This window comes from Astyanax mexicanus, chromosome 25 (genome assembly GCF_023375975.1).
Source record: "Astyanax mexicanus isolate ESR-SI-001 chromosome 25, AstMex3_surface, whole genome shotgun sequence".
Lineage (NCBI taxonomy): Eukaryota > Metazoa > Chordata > Actinopteri > Characiformes > Acestrorhamphidae > Astyanax > Astyanax mexicanus.
In genome coordinates, this window is record NC_064432.1 from 7712990 (window position 1) to 7738084 (window position 25095).

Genomic DNA, 25095 nt, shown 5'->3' on the forward strand with positions numbered 1-25095 from the left:
GACACAATGGAGGAATAAAGAAAGGAAATTATGGAGGGATTGGAAAATAGAGACAGGAAAATGGGATGACATGAGGAAGACCCAATGAAGGAATAAAAAGAAGTAAAGACAGAAATAGAGACAGAAAGATATGATAATGTGAGGAAGACACTGTGGAGGAAGAGATAAAGGAAGAGAAGTGGATGGAGGGACTGGGAATGAGAGATAAGAAATGTGATGACAAAATAAAGGAATAGAGAAAGGAAGAGAAGCAGATGGAGGAAGAGAGAAAGAGGGACAGGAAAATGCGATGACATGAGGAATACACAATGGAGGAATAAAGAAAAAAAATGATGGAGGGATTGGGAAATAGAGACAGGAAATGTGATGACATGAGGAAGACAAAATAAAGTAAAAGAGAAAGGAAGAAAAGCAGATGGAGGAAGAGAGAAAGAGAGACAGGAAAATGCGATGACATGAGAAAGACATGATGGAGGAATAGAGAACGGAAGAAAAGCAGATGGAGGAAGAGAGAAAGAGAGACAGGAAAATGCGATGACATGAGAAAGACATGATGGAGGAATAGAGAACAGAAGAAAAGCAGATGGAGGAAAAGATAAAGAGCGACAGGAAAAATGTGATGACATAAAGAGGACACAATGGAGGAATAAAGAAATAAAATGATGGAGGGATTGGGAAATAGAGACAGGAAATGCGATGACATGAGGAAGACATGATGGAGGATTAGAGAAAGGAAGAGAAGCAGATGGAGGAATAGAGAAAGAGAGACAGTAAAATGTGATGACATGAGGAAGACACAATGGAGGAATAAAGAAAGAAAATGATGGAGGGATTGGGAAATAGAGATAGGAAATGTGATGACATGAGGAGGACAAAATAAAGGAATAGAAAAAGAAAGGGAAGCAGATGGAGGAATAGAGAAAGAGAGACAGTAAAATGCGATGACATGAGGAAGACATGATGAAGAAAAGAAGATGGAGGAATGCAGAAAGGAAGAAAGATTGTTGGAGGAAAAGAAAAAAGAAAGAAAGAGGAAAGGAGTGGTGTGAAAAGGACGAGAAGAAGAAGAAGAGCTGAAGAGAAATAGAGAGAGGGAATAGAGAAAGAGAGGAAGAGAGAAAGGAAATGCGATGGCATTTAGGAAAGGATGGTGAGAAAAAAGAGAGAGAGGGAGGGCTAGAAAAGAGGGAGGAGAGAGAAAGAAAGAGAGAGAGAGAGAGAGAGAGAGAGGGGAGGGAGGGAGGAGGAGGATCCCCTCGGTCGGAGCTCTTCACACGCTGGAGCTCAAACTTTAGTCTGCGGTTCTGTGGTGTAGGAGCGCAGCCTCCACACACACACACACACACACACACACACCCTCACACACACACACACACACACCATGCAGCAGCAGCAGCGCGGAGTGTTTGGACTTCTGCACGTCGCCATTTTTCTATGGACGGCTTTTTGCGTCAAGGGTACGTATGCAAATTTGTGTTATTTACTTGTTTGTTTGTTTGCTTGTTTGTTTGTTAATTGCGAGATTCCAGGACTTTCAGTGTGTAGTCTTTTCTCTGAGTGTGTGTGTGTGTGTGTGTATCTGTTTGTGTGACAGTGTGTGACAGTGTGTGTGTGTGTGTGACAGTGTTGCTGCTGAGGGTGCCAGTGCATACACACACACACATACACACACACACACACACACACACAAACAACAATCACTTCAAAGCTCCAAATTAAGATTGTGAAGCTGTGTTTGCATTTTTCTCCTTGTGAGGACACAGGTCACTAGATTACAGGTGGGAAAAACAGGACATTAGTTTGGTCCCCATTTTTTCTACAAGGAAAACTGCAGATTTTTATTAGAAACTTAAAAAAATGCAAAAGGTGCTCGCCAAGGTTGAGGTCAGGCTCTTGTTTGGTCTCCCATAACATCGTTTACACACATTTTCATCAGACAAACGTGAGATAAAACATCATAAAAAACATGAAATACACCAATATACCAGTGTTTGTGTGCATGTGTGTGTGTGTGGATTCAAGAGTTTTTCCGACATGCTGTTTCCATGCTTCTAACATTCCGACCTTTTAATCCCCGGCTAACATGTGGCACTGCCGAGTGCTGAATGTGTGCTGAAATGTGTGCCGTAAGCTCCTGCTGTGAGACTCTGTGAGCTTCCAATACAATAACCACCCCCCCCCCCCCAAAAAAACTGTGCTGTTGCCTTAAAATATATGACAGTGTGAGGTGCTTTGTTAATCCAGTAGCTACAATAACAATAACTCCAATGAAATGTCGCAAATATTTCAGTGCTGAAAACGGTGTTAAATTAACGCTAATAGTACTCCAAGTCTCTGGAGTGCCATTCCTCTTTTATTATCTTCCTTTCATCCTTTTCGTCAATGGTCAATGCTGGTATGAGTGACTCCAGCAGTATTAGAGGGAAATTTTATTCGGGAAAACCATACAGTATGTAAAAAAAAGGGACAACAAGGTTGAATAGATGCAGGCATACAGGTTGCAACTGAGCAAATAGATCCTGCACACTATGGGACCAGCTGGCAGTGCAGCATACAGTAATTGCTAAATTGGTAAAAATATTTGGCAACCATGCAGGTCAAGGAAGTGTTGTGATGTGTTGCAAAACACTCACAGGGCAAACACAAAATCACAGACTGGTTAACTAAATGAAAACAACCATGTACACTATTTAACAACAGATATCTTGTTTTATTTTAAAAGAATGTATCAGTATATTAAAAATATACTAAGTATATAAGTAGTCAAAATAATAAAAAATTTAGTTACCCTATTAAAACTTTACAAGCAACTTTCTTGTAACAAGGCTAAAAATAAAAAAACAAAAACATTTTTAGAAATAGCAATGATCAGTAAGATTGCAAAATATTACACTGCAAACAATGTAAATTGAGATATATAGCTCTGGAAAAAAATTAAAGACCACTTAAAATTAACGAGTTTCTTTGATTTTACCAAATGAAAAACCTCTGAAATACAATCAAGTGGAAGATGGATGATTACAAGCCATCAAACCACCAAGCTGAACTGCTTGATTTTTTTGCACCAGGAGTGTAAAAAGCATAAAGTTATCCAAAAGCAGTGTGTAAGACTGGTGGAAAAGAAGATGCCAAGATTCATTAAAAATTGTGATAAAAATGGGTTTTTAGAAAAAACAAGCAAAAAATATTATTATTAATATTTTTTATTATGTAATTGCAAAGTCTCAAAATTATTGAAGAAAAATCACTGATTTTTGGCTTAACTTTGGAGACAAGATATAAAATATTTTGATATATTTGTGCTATTTTATAAAAAAAGTTTTATTTTATAGTTTGGATAAATTACTGTTAATGTAAATATTTTAAAATAATGAAAAGAAAAACACTGAAATAAGGTATGTTCAAACTTATTGTACTTTGACTGATACTGATTTCTGTGAAATATAGTTCTGAAAAAAAGGACCACTTAAAAATGATGAGTTTCTTCAATTTTACCAAATTAAAAACCTCTGGAATATAATCAACAGGAAGGTGGATGATCACAAGCCATCAAACCATCAAACCAAGCTGAACTGCTTGAATTTTTGCACCAGGAGTGTAAAGAGCATAAAGTTATCCAAAAGCAGTGTGTAAGACTGGTGGAGGAGGAGAACATGATGCCAAGATGAAAAATGAAAAAACCATAAACCAGGGTTATTCCACCAAGTATTGATTTCTGAACACTTAAAACTTGATTATGAATATGAACTTTTTTTTTTGCATTATTTGAGGTCTGAAAGCTCTGCATCTTTTTAATTTTTTTTATATTTTAGCCCTTTCTTATTTTCTGCAAATAAATGCTCTAAATGACGATATTTTTATTTGGAATTTAGGAAAAATGTTGTGTTTAGTTTATAGAATAAAACAACAATGTTCATTTTACTCAGATGTATACATTTAAATAGCAAAATCAGATATGTAGATGCTATTTTATGGTAAAACCTCATGACCTTATGAGTGTGTTTATGTGTTTCATGCTAGTCATGATGCTAGGCATTTAGCTTCCAGGCATCGTACTCTCGCAGTCTGTGACTGTAAGTGTTTGTGTGTGTGTGTGTGTGTGTGTGTGTGTGTGTGTGTGGAGGGGAGCGCTATTCATCATGTGCGGCGCTACCTGGAAGCGTGCACGCTAAGTGGAATAGGCAAGTGTCCATGGAATCACAGGGCTACCATGAATACTAACACCACACCAAGGTCACGCATTTAACGGCGTGCGTTTAAATCTCCCGAGGGACGCCTTGGCTAACATGCATGGTTTAGTCACGAATTTGCATATTGACCTAAGCTTGAGCGAGCCTGACTTAAATAGGGGCTTAAATAACACTGGTGTGATAAAAGACAGGGGGAGGAGCTACAGTAGATACATTTACTCATTGGCGTAGGAATCAGAAATAGGTGGATTTGTCCCCCCCCCAAAAAAAATGAGACAAACAAAACAAAAACTAACTTTTATTTTGAAAGCACGCCGAAATCTGCACCCCCGCCATGAAAAGCACCCCCTCTCAGAGCGAGTTTCAATTAATAAAGTTAGCCAAAGCAATTATCAAGGGGGGCGCCTTTTTCTAAGCCCCGCCCACCCGTACAAACTGTGCCAAAACTCAGAAGCAAAAAACTGAACCAGATGCAAAAGTCTTTAAGAAGAAAAATCCAAAAAAAATCCACAGAAAATTCACAAGAACACAAAAATAAAAGCAGTTTCTCTTTTGAGTTTGCAACATACAATTTTTCCTTTAGATTTTTAACAATTTGATTGCATTTTTTTTTTTTTACGTAAAACTTTTGGCTGAATTGTCTTTGAAAAGCGTCATAAGCAAACCAATCTGAATCCAACAAAGCTGAATCAATTCTTTCTTTTAGTAAACTTTACTTCATTTATTTTTGCTAAATCAATCCTTTCTTTTAGTAAACTTTACTTCATTTATTTTTACTGAATCAATCCTTTCTTTTAGTAAACTTTACTTCATTTATTTTTGCTAAATCAATCCTTTCTTTTAGTAAACTTTACTTCATTTATTTTTACTGAATCAATCCTTTCTTTTAGTAAACTTTACTTCATTTATTTTTGCTAAATCAATCCTTTCTTTTAGTAAACTTTACTTCATTTATTTTTACTGAATCAATCCTTTCTTTTAGTAAACTTTACTTCATTTATTTTTACTGAATCAATCCTTTCTTTTAGTAAACTTTACTTCATTTATTTTTACTGAATCAATCCTTTCTTTTAGTAAACTTTACTTCATTTATTTTTGCTAAATCAATCCTTTCTTTTAGTAAACTTTACTTCATTTATTTTTACTGAATCAATCCTTTCTTTTAGTAAACTTTACTTCATTTATTTTTACTGAATCAAATCCTTTCTTTTAGTAAACTTTACTTCATTTATTTTTGCTAAATCAATCCTTTCTTTTAGTAAACTTTACTTCATTTATTTTTACTGAATCAATCCTTTCTTTTAGTAAACTTTACTTCATTTATTTTTACTGAATCAAATCCTTTCTTTTAGTAAACTTTACTTCATTTATTTTTACTGAATCAATCCTTTCTTTTAGTAAACTTTACTTCATTTATTTTTACTGAATCAAATCCTTTCTTTTAGTAAACTTGAATCAATCCTACAAAAGTTTACTAAAAGAAAGGTTTGACTGAAGTTTACTTCACTTATTTACTCTGTGTAACATTTAAGTCTTGAAACCGAGTTGAAGTTACTTCATTTGATCTGAAATTATTTTTTTTATTTCTATGAATGTCGTCTTTATTAGACTCTATAACCACATTCATAACATATTATAATGCATTCATAAGGCATTATAAACATGACTATAAATATTTATAAAAATGCAAAACTCATTACAGCATGTTTATTAAGCATCATCATCTTGTGATCATAATACATTATAAGCTGTGTTTATAATATATATGTTAAAATAGTTTATAGCTATCGTTAATAATCTAGTCCCACAAAGTCGGGCACTTTACTTAGAGCGCACAAGGACCTGTTATAATACATTATAATTAACTATAACTATTATATTCAGGACAAGAATAATTAATGAGTATATAGAAATATATTTTTATAGGATTATTCAGGGTGTGTTTATAAATTGGAAGCTTTTTTGAGTCATGATACAGTCTGTAAGCTGCGACTGAAATTCTTAGTATTGATGTATAACATGTTATAAACACAGGTATTAATGATTTATAATCACAGTTCATGATGGATAATAAACATGGCTATGATGAGTTATGCATTTTTATAAATATGTGTAGCCATGTTTATAAAGCCTTATGAATGCATTATAATGTGTTATGAGTATGTTTATAGAGTCTCATAGAGATGACATTCGTAGAAAACGTTACCAAAAAAGTAAATGCAGAAAGTTGTGAAACTTTTTTTAAGCACATTTTACGCATATTTAATTTTAGTGTGAGGTCCTGATCAGTGTGTTTAGGTTCTTGTATGGTTCCTGAGGGATCTCTAGTGCGAGCGATTGCTAACCACCCTTCCCACGTGGATCGTTATCCGAGCTTCGGCCGCCCAACAGTGTGTAGCAGGGGACTGTGGGCATTGCCCGCCCGAGATAGTTGAGCGTTTGACGGCAATCAATATTTAATCTTCTTTATTGCATGTCTGCTTTCATTTTCGCAGCTCAATTTTTGTTTGGAAGTGCTAAAGATCAATAGAGCGGCGGAAAAAAAAAACACACATCAGCACAAAATTTCGGGCTCCTGTGTTCGGGCCAGACCTGAGAAGTTCAGTCCAGTGCAGTCCAGTCTGCTCTGTTTATACTGGAGATATAGTGGAAATAAACGGGAGAATAACGTACAGGAGAAGTGCAGATTCAGTCCTGAGAGGTTTATCTAAAGACCCTCACTGTCGAAAAGGAAAAAGTAGAAAAGTAGAAAACTGGGGGGAAAACATAAGAACCATAAATATGTATCTACTAGGATGAGTGTTGAGCAGCATAAATACCTGAATTATGGTCCAAGTGGAGCATCTGAACCCCTATTTGGTAACACTTTACATTAAGTGTTGACTCACTAACATGAATTAATGCATTAGTTACCATGAATAAGACATGTCGTAATGCATTAAGAAAGCTTAGGTAAGGTTAATTAAACACAGAACTACAGCATTAATTAATGTTACTTTTAACTTAACAAGTGAATCACTTGTGAAGCTGAACAATAAATCTTATATACACTTTATTATCATATACTTTACTAATGTTAGATAAACAAGTAACAACTGCATTAGTTCATCTTCTTGTCCTTTGCTTGTTTACTGCAGTTATGCAGTTATACGGTAATCATTAAATATTTAATAAGTATATAAATATTAGTCTGGATGGTGTTTATGCTTCATTTATGTGTGTGTGTGTGTGTGTAGGTGTTTGTTGGAATTCAACTTGCATGTAGAAATTGTAAATATAAACCATGATTAACCAATGATGCCTTTGTTAAGCATTATTAACATCTGTTAAACATTACTTAGCGCTTATACATACAGCTCTGTTTAGTAATTTACTTACGTTTTTATTTTTTATTATTATTATTTTATTTTATTTTATTTTTGGCAGTTTTGGTGGTTGTGTTGTTGTTTTTCCCCCATGGAGACCATTTTCACCCAGTCTCTTTCTCTTTTATTATTGAATTATTAATACTGACCTTAACTGAGTCTGTAAGTGAGACCTGCAGTTCTTTAAATGTTGTTCTGGGTTCTTTTGTTTGGGACCTCCTGGATGAGTTGTTCATGCCCTTTTGGAGTAACTCTCAGCAGGCTGGTCACTCCTGGTAAGGTTTACCAGCGTTCCATTTGTGTTTTCGTCATGAGTCTCAAAGCTTTAGAAGTTACTTTGTAACCTTTTTTTCTGTTTTTGATTTTCTTCAGATCGACGTATCGTTTATTTTTTTAGATCCTTTATCTGCTTCATGTTGTCAGACAGGTTCTATTTAAGTGGTTTCTTGAATCTACAGGTCTGGTAGTATTTTCCATAGCTCTTAGCTTTCCAAACATGTGGTAAATTACAGATTTAAACATGTCTAAAACTATATTTAAGATACCGAAAAAAAAATTTCAGCAGTGAACGAGTCCAGGTGGTGCCCTTGTGAGACATAAACCCATAAGGACACAGCACAGGGTTGACTGACTCTGTCTTGAAGTGAGATTGAAACTCTAGACTTCATTTAAAGGTTTAAAAAACTCAGAGTCATCGAAGTGTAGGAGGTTCTCACGAGCAATCTGCCAGCCCAGAGGCCTGTCTGGCTTTCATTTAGCTGCTTAAAAAAGAAAAGACCTGTTATAATACATTATAATTGACTATAACTAATTTTATATTTAAGACAAGTATCATTTATGAGTGGTTAGAAATAGATTTAAAGCATTATACAGGTTGTGATTAAAAGTCAAAAGTTTTTTTTTTTAGTTATAATGCATAATTCTGCAAGCTGAGACTGAATTTCTTGGCATTGATGTATAACATGTTATAAACACAGCTATTAATGCATTATAATCACAGTTCATGATGCATAATACACATGGCTATGATGGGTTATACATTTAAAAAATATATATGTATAGCCATGTTTATAATGCCTTATGAGTAATGCATTATAATGCCTATGAGTATGTTTCTAGAATCTTATAGAGATGACATTAATAGAAAGTGCTTCCAATGCGGTAACACTTTCTATGAATGTCATCTCTATAAGACTCCATAAACATACTCATAACACATTATAATGTATTTATAAGGCATTATAAACATGGCTGTACATATTTATAAAAATGTATAACCCATCATAGCCTTTATAGAACCTATATTTTTATAAATAATATTTATAATATTTATAATGCATTAATAGCTGTGTTTATAACATGTTATACATCAATACCAAGAAACTCAGTCACAGCTGTCAGACTGCAGTATGACTAAAAAAGCTTCCAACTTATAAACACATCCTCAATAATCCTATAAATATATTTTTAACCACTCAAAAATCATTTTTGTCTTGAATATAATATTAATTATAGTCCATTATAATGGATTATAACAGGTCTTTGTGCACTCTAAGTAAAGTGCCCGACTTTAATTATGGAACTAGATTATTAATATATATATTAATATAGTTATATATATATATATACATAGGCGTAGGAACCGGGGGGGGGGATATATTAGAAACAGGTGGATTTGTCCCCCCCAAAAATGATATCAGTTCGCTCAGGTCAGCTGTACTGTTAATGAAGAGACAGACCGGACCAATCACGGAGCCGGTTCAGGTATTAAGTCACGCCTCTCAGTAGAAACAGCCAATCAGCTTGCTGGTTTTGCGGCGCGCGGAGCAGAGGCAGTTTGCTGTTGGGGAAGCCCCGCCCCCTCGCTGTGAGATTTAGCAGCGGGATCGGGACGCAGCAGCTTCAGCTGATTTAAAAACAGAGATGGATATACGGAGATTTTTCTAAAAGAAAGGTAACGATAGGCTAACCACTTCAACTGTGATGATATGTTTCTGATAGCTGGTTAAAAATACACGTCTCTGAATCAGCACACAGTTTAAACCCACTGTGATTAATAAACTGCAGCTGTGTTAGTGTGTAAGCTTATCTTTGGAATTAGCTAGATTGGGAGTCAGGGTTAAAGGAAAAAAATAAAATATATATGTAATGTTTCCCTGTACCTGATCAGCTAATCACTTTAATTTTCAAACTGTTTATTCATTTAGGATTACAGGACTTACTGTGAGCTATAATGAACGAAAATTGATTTAACTAACTAGTTATCTAGAAGCTGGATGTAGATGATCGCCAGAATTTCGTACAGTACTTTAAGTTGGTAGTTTAAAGCAGTTACTTAACCCCGATCACTGCCCTAAACTAGTGTTTTCCACCTGATCAGCTAATAAACAGTCATTTACTGAGTTTACCTGTCAAAATCCTTTAGCCCCCTATGGAGCCTAAATGAATCATGTATATCCACCAGAGGAAGCTCTAGAATATGCAGAACAGTGTTAATATGCAGTAGAATATGTAAGAACTGGGTTGAGAAACACTGCTGTAACGTGACTTCTGTTCATTTGTATTTCACAGTAAGACCACATGTCCTGAGGTTTATAAAAGTCTCTATGAAACGTAAAGTTACATTCTTTTACATAAAAGGACACCATCTTAAGAAGAGCTCTCAGTAGAAAAAAATTGCAGTGCAGGAGAAAATGTAAATATACAACAGAATTGACATGCCAATACATAATAATAATAATAATAATAATAATAATAATAATAATAATAATAATAATAATAATAATAATAATAATAATCTGTTATATTATTTTAAATATTAGGTGATAATTCAGACATTGCTTGCATAATTTTTCTAACAACAGTAGCTGTAATGTGGAGTAACATGTTTAGGTTGTAAAATCACCTTATAATAATAATTTACTTTTAATTAAAAGTAATTTCCACAAATGTTGTTCTAGGAAACTATTGGGTGGGTTTGGGTTCATATTGGCAAATGTGTCCCCCCCAATATCAAGCCCGCTCCTACGCCTATATATATATACTGTTTTAAAATATATATTATAAGCTTATAATGTATTATGATCACAAGTCATAATGCATAATAAACATGGCTATGATGGGTTATACATTTTATAAATATGTATAGCCATGTTTATAATGCCTTATGAATGCATTACAATATGTTATGAAAGTCTAATAGAGATGACATTCATAGAAAGTCTTACCGCTTTTCCAGTGCCGCTGTTTTGCAAGAGTGTAACGTATGCATCTCCTGCTTAAACTGTGATCAAGCAAATGGTTATTGGCATCGCTGCGTGAACGCTGGCAGTAAGTCGAACTGAGCTACAGGGTCAGTGCTTTGACTGACAGACCGTGTTTGCTTGCGTGATGTCATATGTTTTATTTATATTTATGCAAGCAAGGTTGCACGCTGTGTGAATGCTGATTCAGCTGCACAAAAAGTACATACAGTAACTACATAGCTGTGCTATAAACACACACTCAGAAATGAGGGTTCATAGTCGTTTCTGGGTTGGAAGTGCAGTTGTATTATAACTGTTGTTATAACTCATTACAGCTTGATAAGAGTACATTGCCATTGTGATTATAAATCGTGCCAACTCCTGTAATGCATCATAATGCTCTTATAATGAACTAATAAATAAACCTTCCTGGAACCTTTTCGAAACATTGTTAAACGTTCCTATGACCTTTCCTGTTACCTGGGATGCTACTATCCCATAACTTTTGCCATGAGTGTAAAAAGGCCGTTCCACAATGCCAACAGGCAGCCTCATCAGGGTTAGTAAGGTTTAGCCACAATGACAACAGCCAGACTCGTCAGGGTTAGTAAGGTTTAGCCACAATGCCAACAGCCAGTCTCTTCAGGGTTAGTAAGGTTTAGCCACAATGCCAACAGCCAGCCTCATCAGGGTTAGTAAGGTTTAGCCACAATGCCAACAGCCAGCCTCATCAGGGTTAGTAAGGTTTAGCCAAAATTCCAACAGCTGGCTTTGGCAGGGTTTTAGAGCCCTGATGCTAACAGAACTAGCTGCTGGGCTCGACAAGATGGGGGGGGGGGGGGTTAGCTGCAATGCTAACAGCCAGCCTTGGCAAGCTTGTAAAACAACAAACAAAAAAAGAAAGAAAACAGAAGGAAGGCATGGCCTTATACGAAGCATGGTTTTGCTCTAGCGACACCAGCTGGTGGAAACCCTGTAGTGCTGATTTAGAAGAACCAAGAGTTCTTCTTCTGCTACTACTATTCCTTCTTCTAGCTCTTTTTGGCACTTTCTTTTTGAAGAGCGCATCTCGGGAGCCCTCTGAATTTTTCAATTCTCCCCATGAAACACTCATTTAGCTGAAGATTACAGCACTAGAGATATCGATCAGCAGAAACGTCTTGTGCGATGATTCACGGACCTGTTTGATTGCGCTCGGGGGCTCGTCTGTCTCGCGTCCCTTCGAGATTACCCCAGAAATGTTCTGCATCATCTGCAAACATATGGCGTCCGCATCCTTCCCTCCACTTTACGTAACGCGAGCACTGCGTCAGTGACAGCTACATTAGCGCCTCGCTAATCTGTACAGTTAGGACTAATTCTTCCACAGCTGGCCAGCCTTAATTCCAGCTGGATCCCCCCGTGACACGCGGATGTGCTGCAGTTTTTGAGGTTTGAAGAGTTGGAGAGGAATAGTGGAATGTACAGTAATTGGTTCAGGGCTGTGGTTGTCCATGGGCTTTTGTAAAACCATTACAATTTGAGTCATGCCAAGGTGAAATTTACTTAATGGCTAATCCTATTTGAAAAAGGGCCCTTTCTTTAAGGTTAAAAATAGGATCTTTTGGTCTAAAACAATGTCTGGAAAGTGTATTTCCTCAGACTGTGGAATTATTTTAGATCACCTTTTGGGACTCACCTCCACTTTAGGAAAAGAAATGATGTGTGAACTTGTGCTGGATGTGGAAACATGCTCACTGTGCTGAAATATGTTTGGAAATGTTGCTCATATGTACTTCAGTTCACTAAATACAAAATGAAACTATAATTTTAACAAGAAAAGGTGAGCTCACAGTCACAGTTCTGCCCCCTCCCCACTCCCTCGCTGGCCTGCACTGTCACTGCGTTTGAACAATCCGTGCCCAAGTGCACTTAAGTCATTACCGCTCAGGGGGCTTGCCGGTGTTGTGCCAAATTCAGCACCCCCGCCACGCAAAGCACCCTCTCCCTGGAGCGCATCTTCTTGATAAAAGCTTAATTTACTTAACTAACTTAGGAATCCGCACCAAAAGTCCCTAACCTAAGGCACAACCACTATGAGGGTGATAATCTCTTTTCCAAACAGCGGTTAGGAATAGCTTATGATAATTCTGAGAGGAAGACTTTTAGGCTCCTCCCACTTGGTGAGCTGGAAGAACATCCTGCTCAAACTGACCTAGTACTTCCATTTATCACTCTATTAGCTTGCTGGCTTTGTTCCAGTTCAACAAACTCATCTGTTTAGGGGACAAGTCAAGGTTTTAGCAAACGTTTCTCCTGAGTTCTTGGGTTTAAAGTTGAATTAGGTGTACACATCTTGTTTAAATGTTTTAGAAATGTTATTTTAGCATATGTTCACATTGAATATGTTCATATTTCCTCTACTGTTGGACAATAAAGTCATACTGGTTCATACAATTCAACAGTGTACAGACTACAGTATGGTCTGATCTTATCCCGTTCTAATTTTCAAAAGTGGGGGCTCGTCCGGGATCTCCGGCTCTGAACCCAGGCCCTCTCAATTCACATGGTCTTTTCTTTAGTCAAACAGGGCTTTTAATTTGTCTTTCTAGCAATCCTACAAGCAGTGCTCTAGGAAAGCCAGATCCTGTGAAGCTGTCAAGCTGAGTAATCTCTAATAGACTTGCTTATGTGGTTCCTGGCACTGCTCAACACACTGTTTGTAAACACAGTGTTCGATTGATGCTAAATGGCGGTAATTAGCTTCATTAGCTTTGGATTTAGCAGCTTGGATGTGAACCTAGAAAAAACATCAAACATAGAAAGCTTGGATACTTCCAGGAAAAGTAGAAATATATACCGTAAAGGCAGCTTTTTTTTAACATCGTTTTCCTTTAAAAGTCTCATTCCATCGTTGTTGTTTTTGTTTTTCATTCATTTAAAAAATCTAGTCTAGTTGTGGTCTCTAATATGAATGGATGCCATGTGAGTTGTTAAAAAAAAAAAAAAAAACGTGTTCAGGTGTTTCTATTTAGCCCTGCTTTAGTTCACTGAATTACTGGTCTCTGAAAAAAAGAGAGGAATCAATCAATCAATCAATCAATCATTTACAATGTAGCCGAGCAATTACATAAGGAAGGGATTGACAAAAAAATTTTAATAAGATATATAAGGTAATTGTTTAAAAAAAATAATAATTAAAAAAAATATTATTAAGATATAAAACAAATTTAAGAGTAGGAATCATAAAATCCTTGGTAAAAAAAATCAAAGGTAATAGAACTAATGAAAATTCAACTACAGATGAATAAATAAAACTAAACTAACTAAATAAGCAATAACTAAAAACTATAAAAGAAAAGAAAGAAACAAAAAAGAAATATAAAAAAACACTAAAACAATCCAAGATGAAAAACTAAAAAGTTAACTAAAAAAAAACAACAACTAAAAACAGCTCTAAAACTTAAAGAACAAAATATTTTCAGAGATACATCCTTACTAGTGGCGATTCTTTCAGCTAAACTTACGCTACTAAACTCTTACCTCAGACTTGGTGATTCGGTGCTCGGGCAGCTTCACCACGTTGAAGCCCCCGAGTTCACTCTATATAATAAAATCGGTGCCCGGATTTGACCGGTGTTCTGTCGAGTTGAGCTGCTATGTCAAACTGTGTTTTCTTAGTGTATATTTAACGCAGAATCAACCGGAGATCCTATTTAAACCTATAGTTACTTACACAAGATAGCTAACGTTAACTAGCTCTGTAAACAGAGCTGTAAACAGAGTAAACAGACGCTGTAAGCTCCTCCTTAGCTAACGAGTAGTCACTGGTTGACGTAGACACCCGAACGTCTCTCTGATCGACTCGTATTTCTGAGGATCATCTTTTACTAGCTGCTGCAGACAAGGGAGGCTGAAGAAGAGTTGCATATGCAGCATCATCATATACAACTCAGAGAGACCTGTAGTATTTCACAAAGCACGAGAAAAAGTGGATTCTAGCAGAAGGAGACCTTAAAGAACTTTGGAAATTGCGGCTGTGTCAGGAATAGATGCCCTGCCTGGTGGTTCAGCACTTTTTCGACTTTTCGCCAACGCTAACACCTCACTCCTAGCCGTCACATCAGATCACGATTTGACCCATCATCCCACAGTCCACTCCATCTGCGAGCGGAGAAATGGAATGTGTGTAGATTCTGCATCCCCTTAAAAGCACAGGGATTTTCACAGCTGGGTTGTAACATTTCGTAGGTTTTATGGTGCTCTGAGTGGATAAGCTCAGGATGTTATGCATATGAGTGTGAGTAAGCCGGACGTGTACGTTTTACCCTCAACGTTCTGCTGGTCAGCGCTGATAGATGACCCCTGTGCTCCAGTTTGGAAAAAGCATAGAGGGATCAGCTTATATTGCAACTATGACTTTTTGCAGAGCTTTCTATACTGGTTTAACCCTTTCAGTTTCTAGGAACTTATCGGTACTACCATATCTACCAGTACTGGTTTTCGGAATCAAGTGTACAAAAGAGAAAACTTCATTTTAAACATAAAAATAAACACTTTAATTGGAAATAGCATTTAAAATAAAAGTGTTTGATATGAAGTTGAGTGTTTGTTTTGAAGTTTAAATCTTTGATTTGAAGGAACGTATTTGATGTGAAGTAAAGTATTTGATTTGTAGTAAGAGTATTTAATTAGAAGTAAAATAATTTGATTTGAAGTAAAAGTCTTTGATGTAAAGTAAACGTATTTGATGTGAAGTAAAGTATTTGATTTGTAGTAAGAGTATTTAATTAGAAGTAAAAGAATTTGATTTGAAGTAAAAGTCTTTGATGTAAAGTAAACGTATTTGATGTGAAGTAAAGTATTTGTTTTAAAGTAAAAGTATTTAATGTGAAGTAAAAGTCTTTGATTTGAAGTAAAAGTATTTAATTTGAAATACAGTCTTTGATTTGAAGTAAAAGTATTTGATGTGATGTAAAAGTCTTTAATTTGAAATACAGTCTTTGGTGTGAAGTAAATTTATTTTTGATGTAAAGTAAATCTTTGATTTGAAGTAAAGTATTTGATGTAAAGTAAAATGATCTGATGTGAAGTAAAAATCTTTCATTTAAAGTAAAATATTTAATGTGAAGTAAAATATTTATTTAAAGTATTTGATGGGAAGTAAAAGTCTTTGATTTGAAGGGAAAGTTTTAAATTTGAAGTAAAAGTCTTTGATGGGAAGTAAAAGTCTTTGATTAAAAATTTGTAATTTGAAGGAAATGTTTTGATTTGAAGTGAAGTATTTGATGTGAAGTAAAAGTATATGCTTTAAAGTAAAAGTATTTGATGTGTAGTAAAGTCTTTGATGTGAGGTAAAAGTATTTGATTTGCGATTTCTATGTATCAAAACAAAAATGCTTTAAATAAAGGAGTAGGAAAAAAAAGTATTTGAAAGATTATTTTTTATTAGAAAAAGATATTTAGTTTTTACTTATTACTTTTGCTTCACATCACACATATCAGAGACTACTTTAAATAAAAAACTTGACTTCACATTAAAGACTTTCTTTCAACACAAACACTTTACTTCAAATCAAAGACTTTTACTTTAAATCGGAAACTATGTGTTTATTCAGAGTAAATCTTGAAAAAATCATTATCATTTAGCCTAGCCCCTTTGGGTTTGTTGTTTGGTTCTGACTACTTTATTGGCGTTGGACCCTGTTTTTGTTTACTGATTTATTACCATTACTATTTAGATCTTAGTTCTACCCATCTCTGTTTTGGTTGCTCTAGCTTCATTACTATTCCTTGTGATTTTTTCTTTCCCGTTGTACATAATGATGGTGTTTAGACAAGATAAAGTTTGAGAGATGGACCAGGCCTAAACCTCCTTCTTCTTTGTCCAATCTCACGTTCCCAAAAAGTCTTACCTCTTACTTCCATGTCCTGTGACCAAGTTCCTGTCCTGTGACCTTGTTTATAGCAGGTTCAGTAAATTTAATTTAGTCTATCCTTAAGCTTTCATGAACTCTACACAACTCATTTCACATAATTCACATTATGCTGAAACTTCATTCTTGTTTTTGTCTGCAGCCAATCAAAGACAGCACTCATATTTCAGGTCCCCCAGTCTAACTTTTATATAAATCTTACCTGATAGCCATTAAGACTTCAGGTATTTACACCTGTCTGTTTGCACTCAATCTTAGCGAAGTATTGCCAACCTTTGCATTGCATACCAGGCATTATATCCTGTGTTTAGCACCTTTGGTTCTTACTACTTTACTAGCTTTATACCTTGCTTTTTAGTATTTAGATCTTATCTCCACCAATGCCTGTTTGGGTCCCTTAAGCTTCAATACTATTCATTTAATACTATTGATTTATGTCTCCCAATGTAGGTAAAGGTGGTGTTAAGACATACAAAGATGACATTTTGGATTTTGGAGATGAGACACACCTCAAACTCCTTCTTTTTCTTCCAAACTAGCGTTCTGAAAAGTCTCGCCTCTTACTTCCATGCCCTGTGGCCAAGTTCACCTTGTTCACACCAGGTTCAACACGTGGGGGTAATTGCTGAGAATTGTGTGAGCAAATTCAAAAACTCCCCAGAGCTGTCCGGAGCTCAAGGTCCAGGACTGGGACGGAATAACACTGATGGATGAATCTGTCGGCTCACACTGAGATGGAGTGTTTCTTTATTGTAGCCGCAGCGCTTCTGACCATGAGCTCCTTTCTTTAAAAAAAAACAAGAACGGTAAAAGAATACCAAATACTCAAAACGCTTATCTTAAAGGTCTGATTCTATCGTTTCTTTTCATTCATTTTAAAATATGTAGTCTAGTGAGACAGACAACAGTTAGAAACGTTTTAAAATAAAGACATTTTTACACTAATAACAGTGGGTACCACTTTAAAATAAGACTACCTTTATAAAGAGTTTATAAATGGTTTAGATTTAGTTTATTAATGGTTATTAATTAGGTTGTAAATGCCTTAAAAATCATTAATAATCAGTTATAACACATACGTAGAAAGGGCAACAATGACCTGTTGTTTGCCAAATAGTAAACCCACAGCCATCTATATTGTTATTCTTTCTACGTATGTGTTATAACTGATTATTAATGATTTTTAAGGCATTTACAACCTAATTAGTAACCATTAATAAAGTAATTGTAAACCATTTATAAACATTTTATAAAGGTAGTCTTATTTTAAAGTGGTACCTAACAGTCTTTGCAATGTCATATGCCACTGACCTAGTCTTAGAGTCTCTGTAAAACACAAAATCCACCGGAGATCCTATGTAAACCTATATTTACACACAGATTTTGTCGGCTGAGCCACAGCAGAGCCGCCCAGGCAGTTGGAACAAAACCCCGGGGTGGATTTTTACTTTTAACTAGTGTAAACAGAACTGTTTTAAACATACACCTACCTCCACCTCTCTCAATTGTACTTCGCTGGTGGTGTTCCTCCATAGACAAATTCTAACCATTTCACTGATGTGAAATTCGCACAAACAACACAGGAACCAACTGCCACGTTGTTCCTAGCGCTGTTAGCTTCTGTCTGACGAGACGGCTACGCTGCCTGGCTTCAGCTCTGCCTGTGGGCGGTCACGAGCCAAGGTAAATACTTATTCACGGGTTGATATAGACACGAAGACACCAAGGAAAAAACATAAACCTTTACAGTTATTTACGGTTCATTTCAATTTCTGAACAAAATCAAACCTATAACGTGTAACTTAAACTCTTCTGCCAACACTAGGTGACAGTATAAAGGCCTCATACGAGGACACCAGGCCCTTGTAGAGCAAAATTTTGTATTGTGGTCTAGACAAACCAAAATGTCCTGTCCACATATGTGGACGCCAGGTCCTAGTAGGATAAACATAATGAAAAAACGCTTTTTTATTTAATGTATCCAAACTTTTGGAACTGGTACTGCATTTCTGTATTTTTTGCACGACAACACAACACAAACCTTTATTGTATTTTCTGTTCATTTCCATTTCTGAACAAAATCGAAACTGTAACAAATTAAACTCTTCTGACACCACTAGGTGACAGTATAATGGCCTCATATGAGGACACCAGGCCCTTGTAGAGCAAAAGTTTTGTATTGTGGTCTAGACAACTCAAAATGTCCTGTCCACATATGTGGACGCCAGGTCCTAGTAGGATAAACATAACGAAAAAAACGCTTTTTTATTTAATGTGCCCAAACTTTTGGAACTGGTACTGCATTTCTGTATTTTTTTTTTGCACGACAAGAGCAGAGTCTGCTGCTTCTGTTTAACTTTCATAATTGCCTAAAACAAGAACAGCTGTTTCACACGTTCCGGCCCCTGAAACACACCGAAAATAGAAGCAATTCTCTGGAGCGAGCAAGACGCAAACACATAAACACACATAAACACACATAAACACATGCACAATGTTTTTTTTTTTTTTTAACTCCCAACTGTGAGCTATAAACTGTGAAATAATAGCTGTCACTGTTTTCCTCGGCAGAAGCCCCTCGGACAATAGCAGGGGAGAATCTTTCGCTGCGGTCCGTATTATCTGCAGGAGACAGACCAGAGCCAGACCCCAAAAAAGCTTTCAGCCTGCATTTTAACACTGAATCATTCTGTCCCCGCCGTGGAGCTCAATGGGAACACACTGTCGCTGCGAATTGTCTCCCTTGTTCCGTCGCCCTGAACCCCGTTGTAATATTTTATGACACTTCCTAATGGTTATTAATGGGTGTAAACACAGCGCAGATAAAACCCGGGCAATAATACGTCATCTGACCCAGGGGTTTCACACCTTTTTGGACAAGCGCCTCCTTCCATGCGTGTCTACTTCAACTACCCTACTCAAAATCCCCCCATTCTTAAAGGGGACATACAGTGTCTTGCCAAAGTATTCGGTATACCCCTTAAACTTTTCAAACTTTTGCCACATTTCAGGCTTCAAACATAAAGATATGAACCTGTAATTCTTTGTGAAGAATCAACAACAAGTGGGACACAATCGTGAAGTGGAACAAAGTTTATTGGATATTTTAAACTTTTTTTAGAAATATTATTTGCCCCCTTGCATTAATATTTTGTAGAGCCACCTTTTGCTGTGATTACAGCTGCAAGTCGCTTGGGGTTTGTCTCTGGGACATTCCAGGATTTTGGTACATTTCCTATCCCACCACTTGAATTTCAAATGTACGTATCCAAAATATCTAAATGACTATTTTTTGTGAAAAATGTACTTGTTATAAGACAAACTGTAAAATATGGTGGAAAAACAAGCTCCTTAGATATTATTCAAAAGACCGAATACGACCGCCTCAAAAAATGGCTGTTTTCTCTTGTCCCATTTTCTCTTGGCAAATTTAACAATTAAATATAATAAGCTCTAAATAAATGACTTCCTCTTGTATATTGTTGATATGCATCTCCTTTACTTATGAAAACAACTTCTTTGGTCTAAATTGTTTTGCATGTTACAGTTCAGTTTTTATGCTATTAAGTTGTGTCCCACAACATGCGCGCAACCCTGTTACCATAAGGAATTTTACCTGGCAGAGAAAGAGTTAAAAATATTTAACTCTGGCACAAAGGAAGTGACATCACAAGGACATTTTCTGCCCACATGGCAAGACCAAGAGTAAGTGCTTCAACAAGTTTTTTTTCCAAATATGTTTGTCCAAGTTGTGTGTGTGTCACTCAGTGAACACAACCCTGTTACTCATATTGTAATATTGACTAATAATGAGTAGAGTCAGAATTTACTTTATATACTTATACAACCATGTTTGTCCTTGATCTTGTATACATAGCTAAATTTTACAGTTAGCATCTGTTTCTGGGGTAGACCACAACTTAGCCTAGATTTGCAAACCTGTTACTCGCAACCCTGTTACTGTAAGTTACCAAATATATTGCATAATCAAATTTAAAAACTGCTTTGATACCTGAGCTTGACGAATCAAACTTTTTGATAGTCTATTACCTGTATTTAATAATTATATGACTAAAAATGATCAAATTGAAGATCAAATTTTCAGAAGTGACCACCCCTGGAATCATGTACCAAAATCCTGGAATGTCCCCTCTATCAGTTTTGCACATTGAGAGACTGAAATTTCAGCCCATTCTTACTTGCAAAACAGCTGGAGCTCAGTGAGGTTGACTAGCTGAATGTGTGAGACAATCGGCCTAGATACTGTAAATTGGGGAGACTCAATCGCCAGCTCTATTTAAGCCAGTTTTGGTCTCTTTCAGAATGAGTTCTGTCACTTTAATGCAAATAAGCTGTTGCTGGCCACGCCCCATGTTTGCGCTGAGTGTTAGTGCCACGTGTTAGTGTTAGCTTGTGCTACTTACATCTCCTTTTTACTGCTTACTGACTTTTTATTGGCAAGTAGGTAAAGATCCCTCATTCAGAAAAAGTCTGCTGGCTAATTCTGCTCTGTAGTGTCCGATATTATATAGGTTGGGCAACTAAAATGACCAAAATTGTGAAATGTTTCTTTAACTGATCTAGTGGGTGGGGCATTGGGGGGGGGGGGCTGGGGGTTGACGGGTTGAGGGGGTGATGCCATGGTGTTTTTTTTTTTTTCTTTTTTTTCTTACTGTCACAGTAAGGGAGGCGTCCAAACGGCTCATAGAAACATATGATTCCTGACACCAAAGTGTTTATAGGACTAGATTGTTGTTTTTGTCTTATCTGAGGTGAAAAAAGAAGGTGTAAATTGTCTCCCTGGTTCAGTAGACAGAAACCCGCCGTGTATTTAATATTTTATGACACTTCCTAATGGTTATTAATGGGTATAAACACAGCACAGAGAAAACCAAGGCAAAAATACGTCATCAAACCTTCTAGTCATGTGCTTCTTTTTGAGACGTTTAAGGGCTCTGTCACTTTAATGCAAAGTTAAAGCACAGAACAGATTACAAATCATTAATTTCCTTTTTAACAATGGTTGTATTAGCATACGATTTCACCCTTTTGTGTTGAGTTCAGACGTTTCTTGTTGGCTTATCTGAGGCTGAGGGGGAAAAAGAGACGAGGCTACCGACTTTAGCTAAGTGTGAAAGTCTTTAGCTCAGGTTAAAGGTCACCTGTGAGCGCGGGCTGCTCTGGAAAGGGGACAGGATTAGATGCCGTCCAGGAAAATGTGTTGGAGGGAACCTCTGTTCTCTCTTTTGTGCTTTCAATCTGGCTTTTATCGAGTGATTCAATTGCGGAGATTGCGTTTCGCTTTTTTTTCTCTCTCTCTCTCTCTCTTTTTTTCCCAGCAGGGATAGAGGGATGTGCTAGTCATTCAAGCCTTAAAAGGGGGCTAAGCTGGAGTAGAACACAATCCTACAGAGAGAGCACTGACCCATTTATTCAGAAGGGATTTCTCTTTCTCTCTTTCTGCATGCCTCCCCCACCTCTCTCGCCCTCCTTTCATCCTGCCAAATACCTATTGTGTTATAAAACCCAATGATTTAATGGTTGAATAAAGGAATATCTCACTTCTGATCAGGGCGACGCTGGTTAATATGATTTGAGCGCCGCTGAAGGGAGGAAATATTATGTCTGTAGCTTGTCTTACATTTTTTGCGCCAAGATTAGGGTCAATTTACGGTGATGAACTGTGTGATCTCGGTTTTGACTGGCACAATCGCACTCACAGTGTAATAAGCCACCTTTAAAGGCTTGGAGTGCGACATTTTCCTGCAACTAATCCCGTCCCCTTTCTAGAACAGCCTGAGCTCAGAGATGAGTTTTAATCTTAGCTAAAGACTTTTATTTACACTTAGCTAATGTTAGCGTCTTCCCTGCTGCGTGATCTGCCTTCTCTTGAGGTTCAGTCCATGGACAGATGTTCTGACATTTTCCTTTAGAGATCACTGGTTCGAATCCCGGTCATACAGCTTGCCGTAGACTGCCGGTGCCCTGAGAGAGCACAATTGGCCTGGCTCTCTCTCAGGGGTGGGTACAGTAGATGCACTCATTCCCCTTTTTCGAAAACTGCAGAAGAGCGGCAAAGATCTTTGCCAATGTGAGAGAGGCCTTCAGTTGCTTAGAAGTTACCGATTTAATGTGAGAGACTTACAACATCGTAATGAGACACAGAAGCTCATTCAGTGCAAGACTTATTCCGCCTAAGTGCACTACAGAGCACCACAGGAAGTCTTTACTACCAATATATACCTTTATAACTCCTTACTCAAGTTGTAACAGTAGGCTTTCTGTGCAATTTTCAAATGGCCGACTGTAGAGATCTTAGGCGCAATAGTGATAGGGTGCATTTATAGAGGTAACGGTTTTTGTATGGTGCATATATTTATCTTTATTATCATACGTCAGAAAGGTCTCTTTTTCTATCTCTTTCTCAAGGTGATCCTGGTTAAAATTTCTTAGATTTTTTTCACACCAAGGTTTTAAACTTTCTGATCTTGTCTTCGCCCTGCATAATCGCACTTATAGTGAAATAAGCCACCTTAAAAGGCTTGGCATGCAACACACGCTCACATTCCTTCCGTAGGAAGATGAGCTGATAACGCTGGACAGGGGAGATGTGCGACATTCGCACTGTCTGCTGTCTGTCCTCATGCGTTCCTTCTATTCCTTTAAAGTCCTGCTCTTTCTTTCTTGTCTCCTCTCCACAGGGACTCTTCTCTCTCTCTCGCTCGCTTCCTACCTTTTAAAGTCTCGCTCCCCTTTCTTTTCTTTCCTGTGCCCAGGCCGTGCCCTGTCACTCCTTATCTCGCTCTATCTCTGTCGCTTTCTCTCTCTCTCTCTCTCTCCATCTCTGGACTCACGACTCGATCTTCGCGTCCTGTTCTCTGTCTCTTCACACCCTTCTTCATCTGTCCTCTTCAGACTCGCCCTCGCAGTGGCCTTATTCAGCCCTGCAGTCCAGAGTCCATCTCCCTGAGTGCAGGGGAGATGGGGAGATGTTGGATGACGACCTTGTGGGTGACCCAGGCTGGTACAGTAGGATTGGGATTAGAGGTGGCAAGACTTTGTGGTACTACTGCTGGTGTTACTTAGCAATAAGACTGCAACCAACAGGACTACGCCCTTAGCCAGAGCGACTTACAAAAGTTCTTCCTTGTTTACTTCGCAAATCTAGCTTCAAGGCTAGTTTGTAGAGACAAGAATCAAGAGATAATAAGGTGTGGACACCAAGAAGAAAGCTTTTACATTAGCATGAGTAGCATCACTGCGTTAATCAGCATAGTTCAGATCACTTTAGCTAAAAATTTCTTACCTAGCTAGCTTAGCTATCTCAATTAACCACTTTCTTGTTCTCCCAGATGCACACAGACCACTGATATGAACCCAGGTGGTTGTGTTACATGACCTGGCCAAAGTAGCTAATAGTAACCTATTTAGGAGAAAAGTAGCAGCTCTGCATGTGTCTTGTAGTCCTTCTGGGCTCAAAGTCTTCTCCGTCTGTTAAACTCACTGCCTATATTTACTCTTGTTTTATTAAGCCTTTGTTCATTGAGCTTTTTTTGTCAAATGCTTTGGCTTTTAAGGCTGTATACCAACCAAGATTTGAGCTGAACCAGCCTACTGACTAGCTTCCATGTTGTATTTTTTTTAAATGGCTACCTCTATGGTGGAGTTAGTGTTGGGGAATGAGGAGCAGGCAGAGTCAGAGGCCAAATCCCACACAGATTTCTGAAATGTACCACACAGTTCTAGCGAGAAAATACTGGCTGAAGCTCTGTTGAATAACATGTTTCCTTAATATCTGATGACACGTTCTGATCATTTTATCATTTCCTACTGACAATATAATCCTTTTTGGTCCTTTAAAGTCTACAGATGCGTAAACCACACGCATTGACATGATAACATTGACAGCACTACTGTGTATATCATCGCTGTCCAATGAAAAACACTTGGAGACACTTGCGTCTGTATCTCCAAAACTGCAACTTTACAGGAGAGAGAAAAAACCTTGTAAACTTTCAATGGAAGTCAATGTAAAAAGAGTTTGTTTCAGGTCAATTTGTAGAGTTTCTATTGGTCCGTTCATCACGAAATTTTGGCACAGTGTAAGGGACGGTTTGTCTGTTCAAATTGTGTAGTAAACAAAAAATCGACAAAAATGGAAATAAGTGTTTTTCATTGGACAGCGACGATATACTGTATTTTATTTGTAAGCGCTGTTGCAGCAGAGCTACAGTGCGTCTCCTCTCGACTCCTCTCTGTTCCGCCGCTGCTGGTGTCGGTCTCCTGAGCGTGTGTTTGTGTTTCTGATTACTCCGTCTCGCTTCGTTTGCGAGGTGCGTGTCTGGAACGGGGCTTAATGCGACTCGGCGCGAGAGCTCTG

General features: G+C 37.2%; 1 protein-coding gene across 1 annotated transcript in view; it reads left to right on the top strand.

Annotated features, from left to right (window-relative positions):
* The first annotated feature begins 1251 nt into the window (after nucleotides 1–1251).
* chrna8 (cholinergic receptor, nicotinic, alpha 8) overlaps nucleotides 1252–25095 on the top strand; it is a 103808-nt gene continuing 79964 nt past the window's right edge. Inside the window, exon 1 of the mRNA XM_022681759.2 lies at nucleotides 1252–1457. Coding sequence (XP_022537480.2) covers nucleotides 1382–1457 — 76 coding nt within the window. The 5' untranslated portion in view covers nucleotides 1252–1381. The remainder of the gene's footprint in view (nucleotides 1458–25095) is intronic.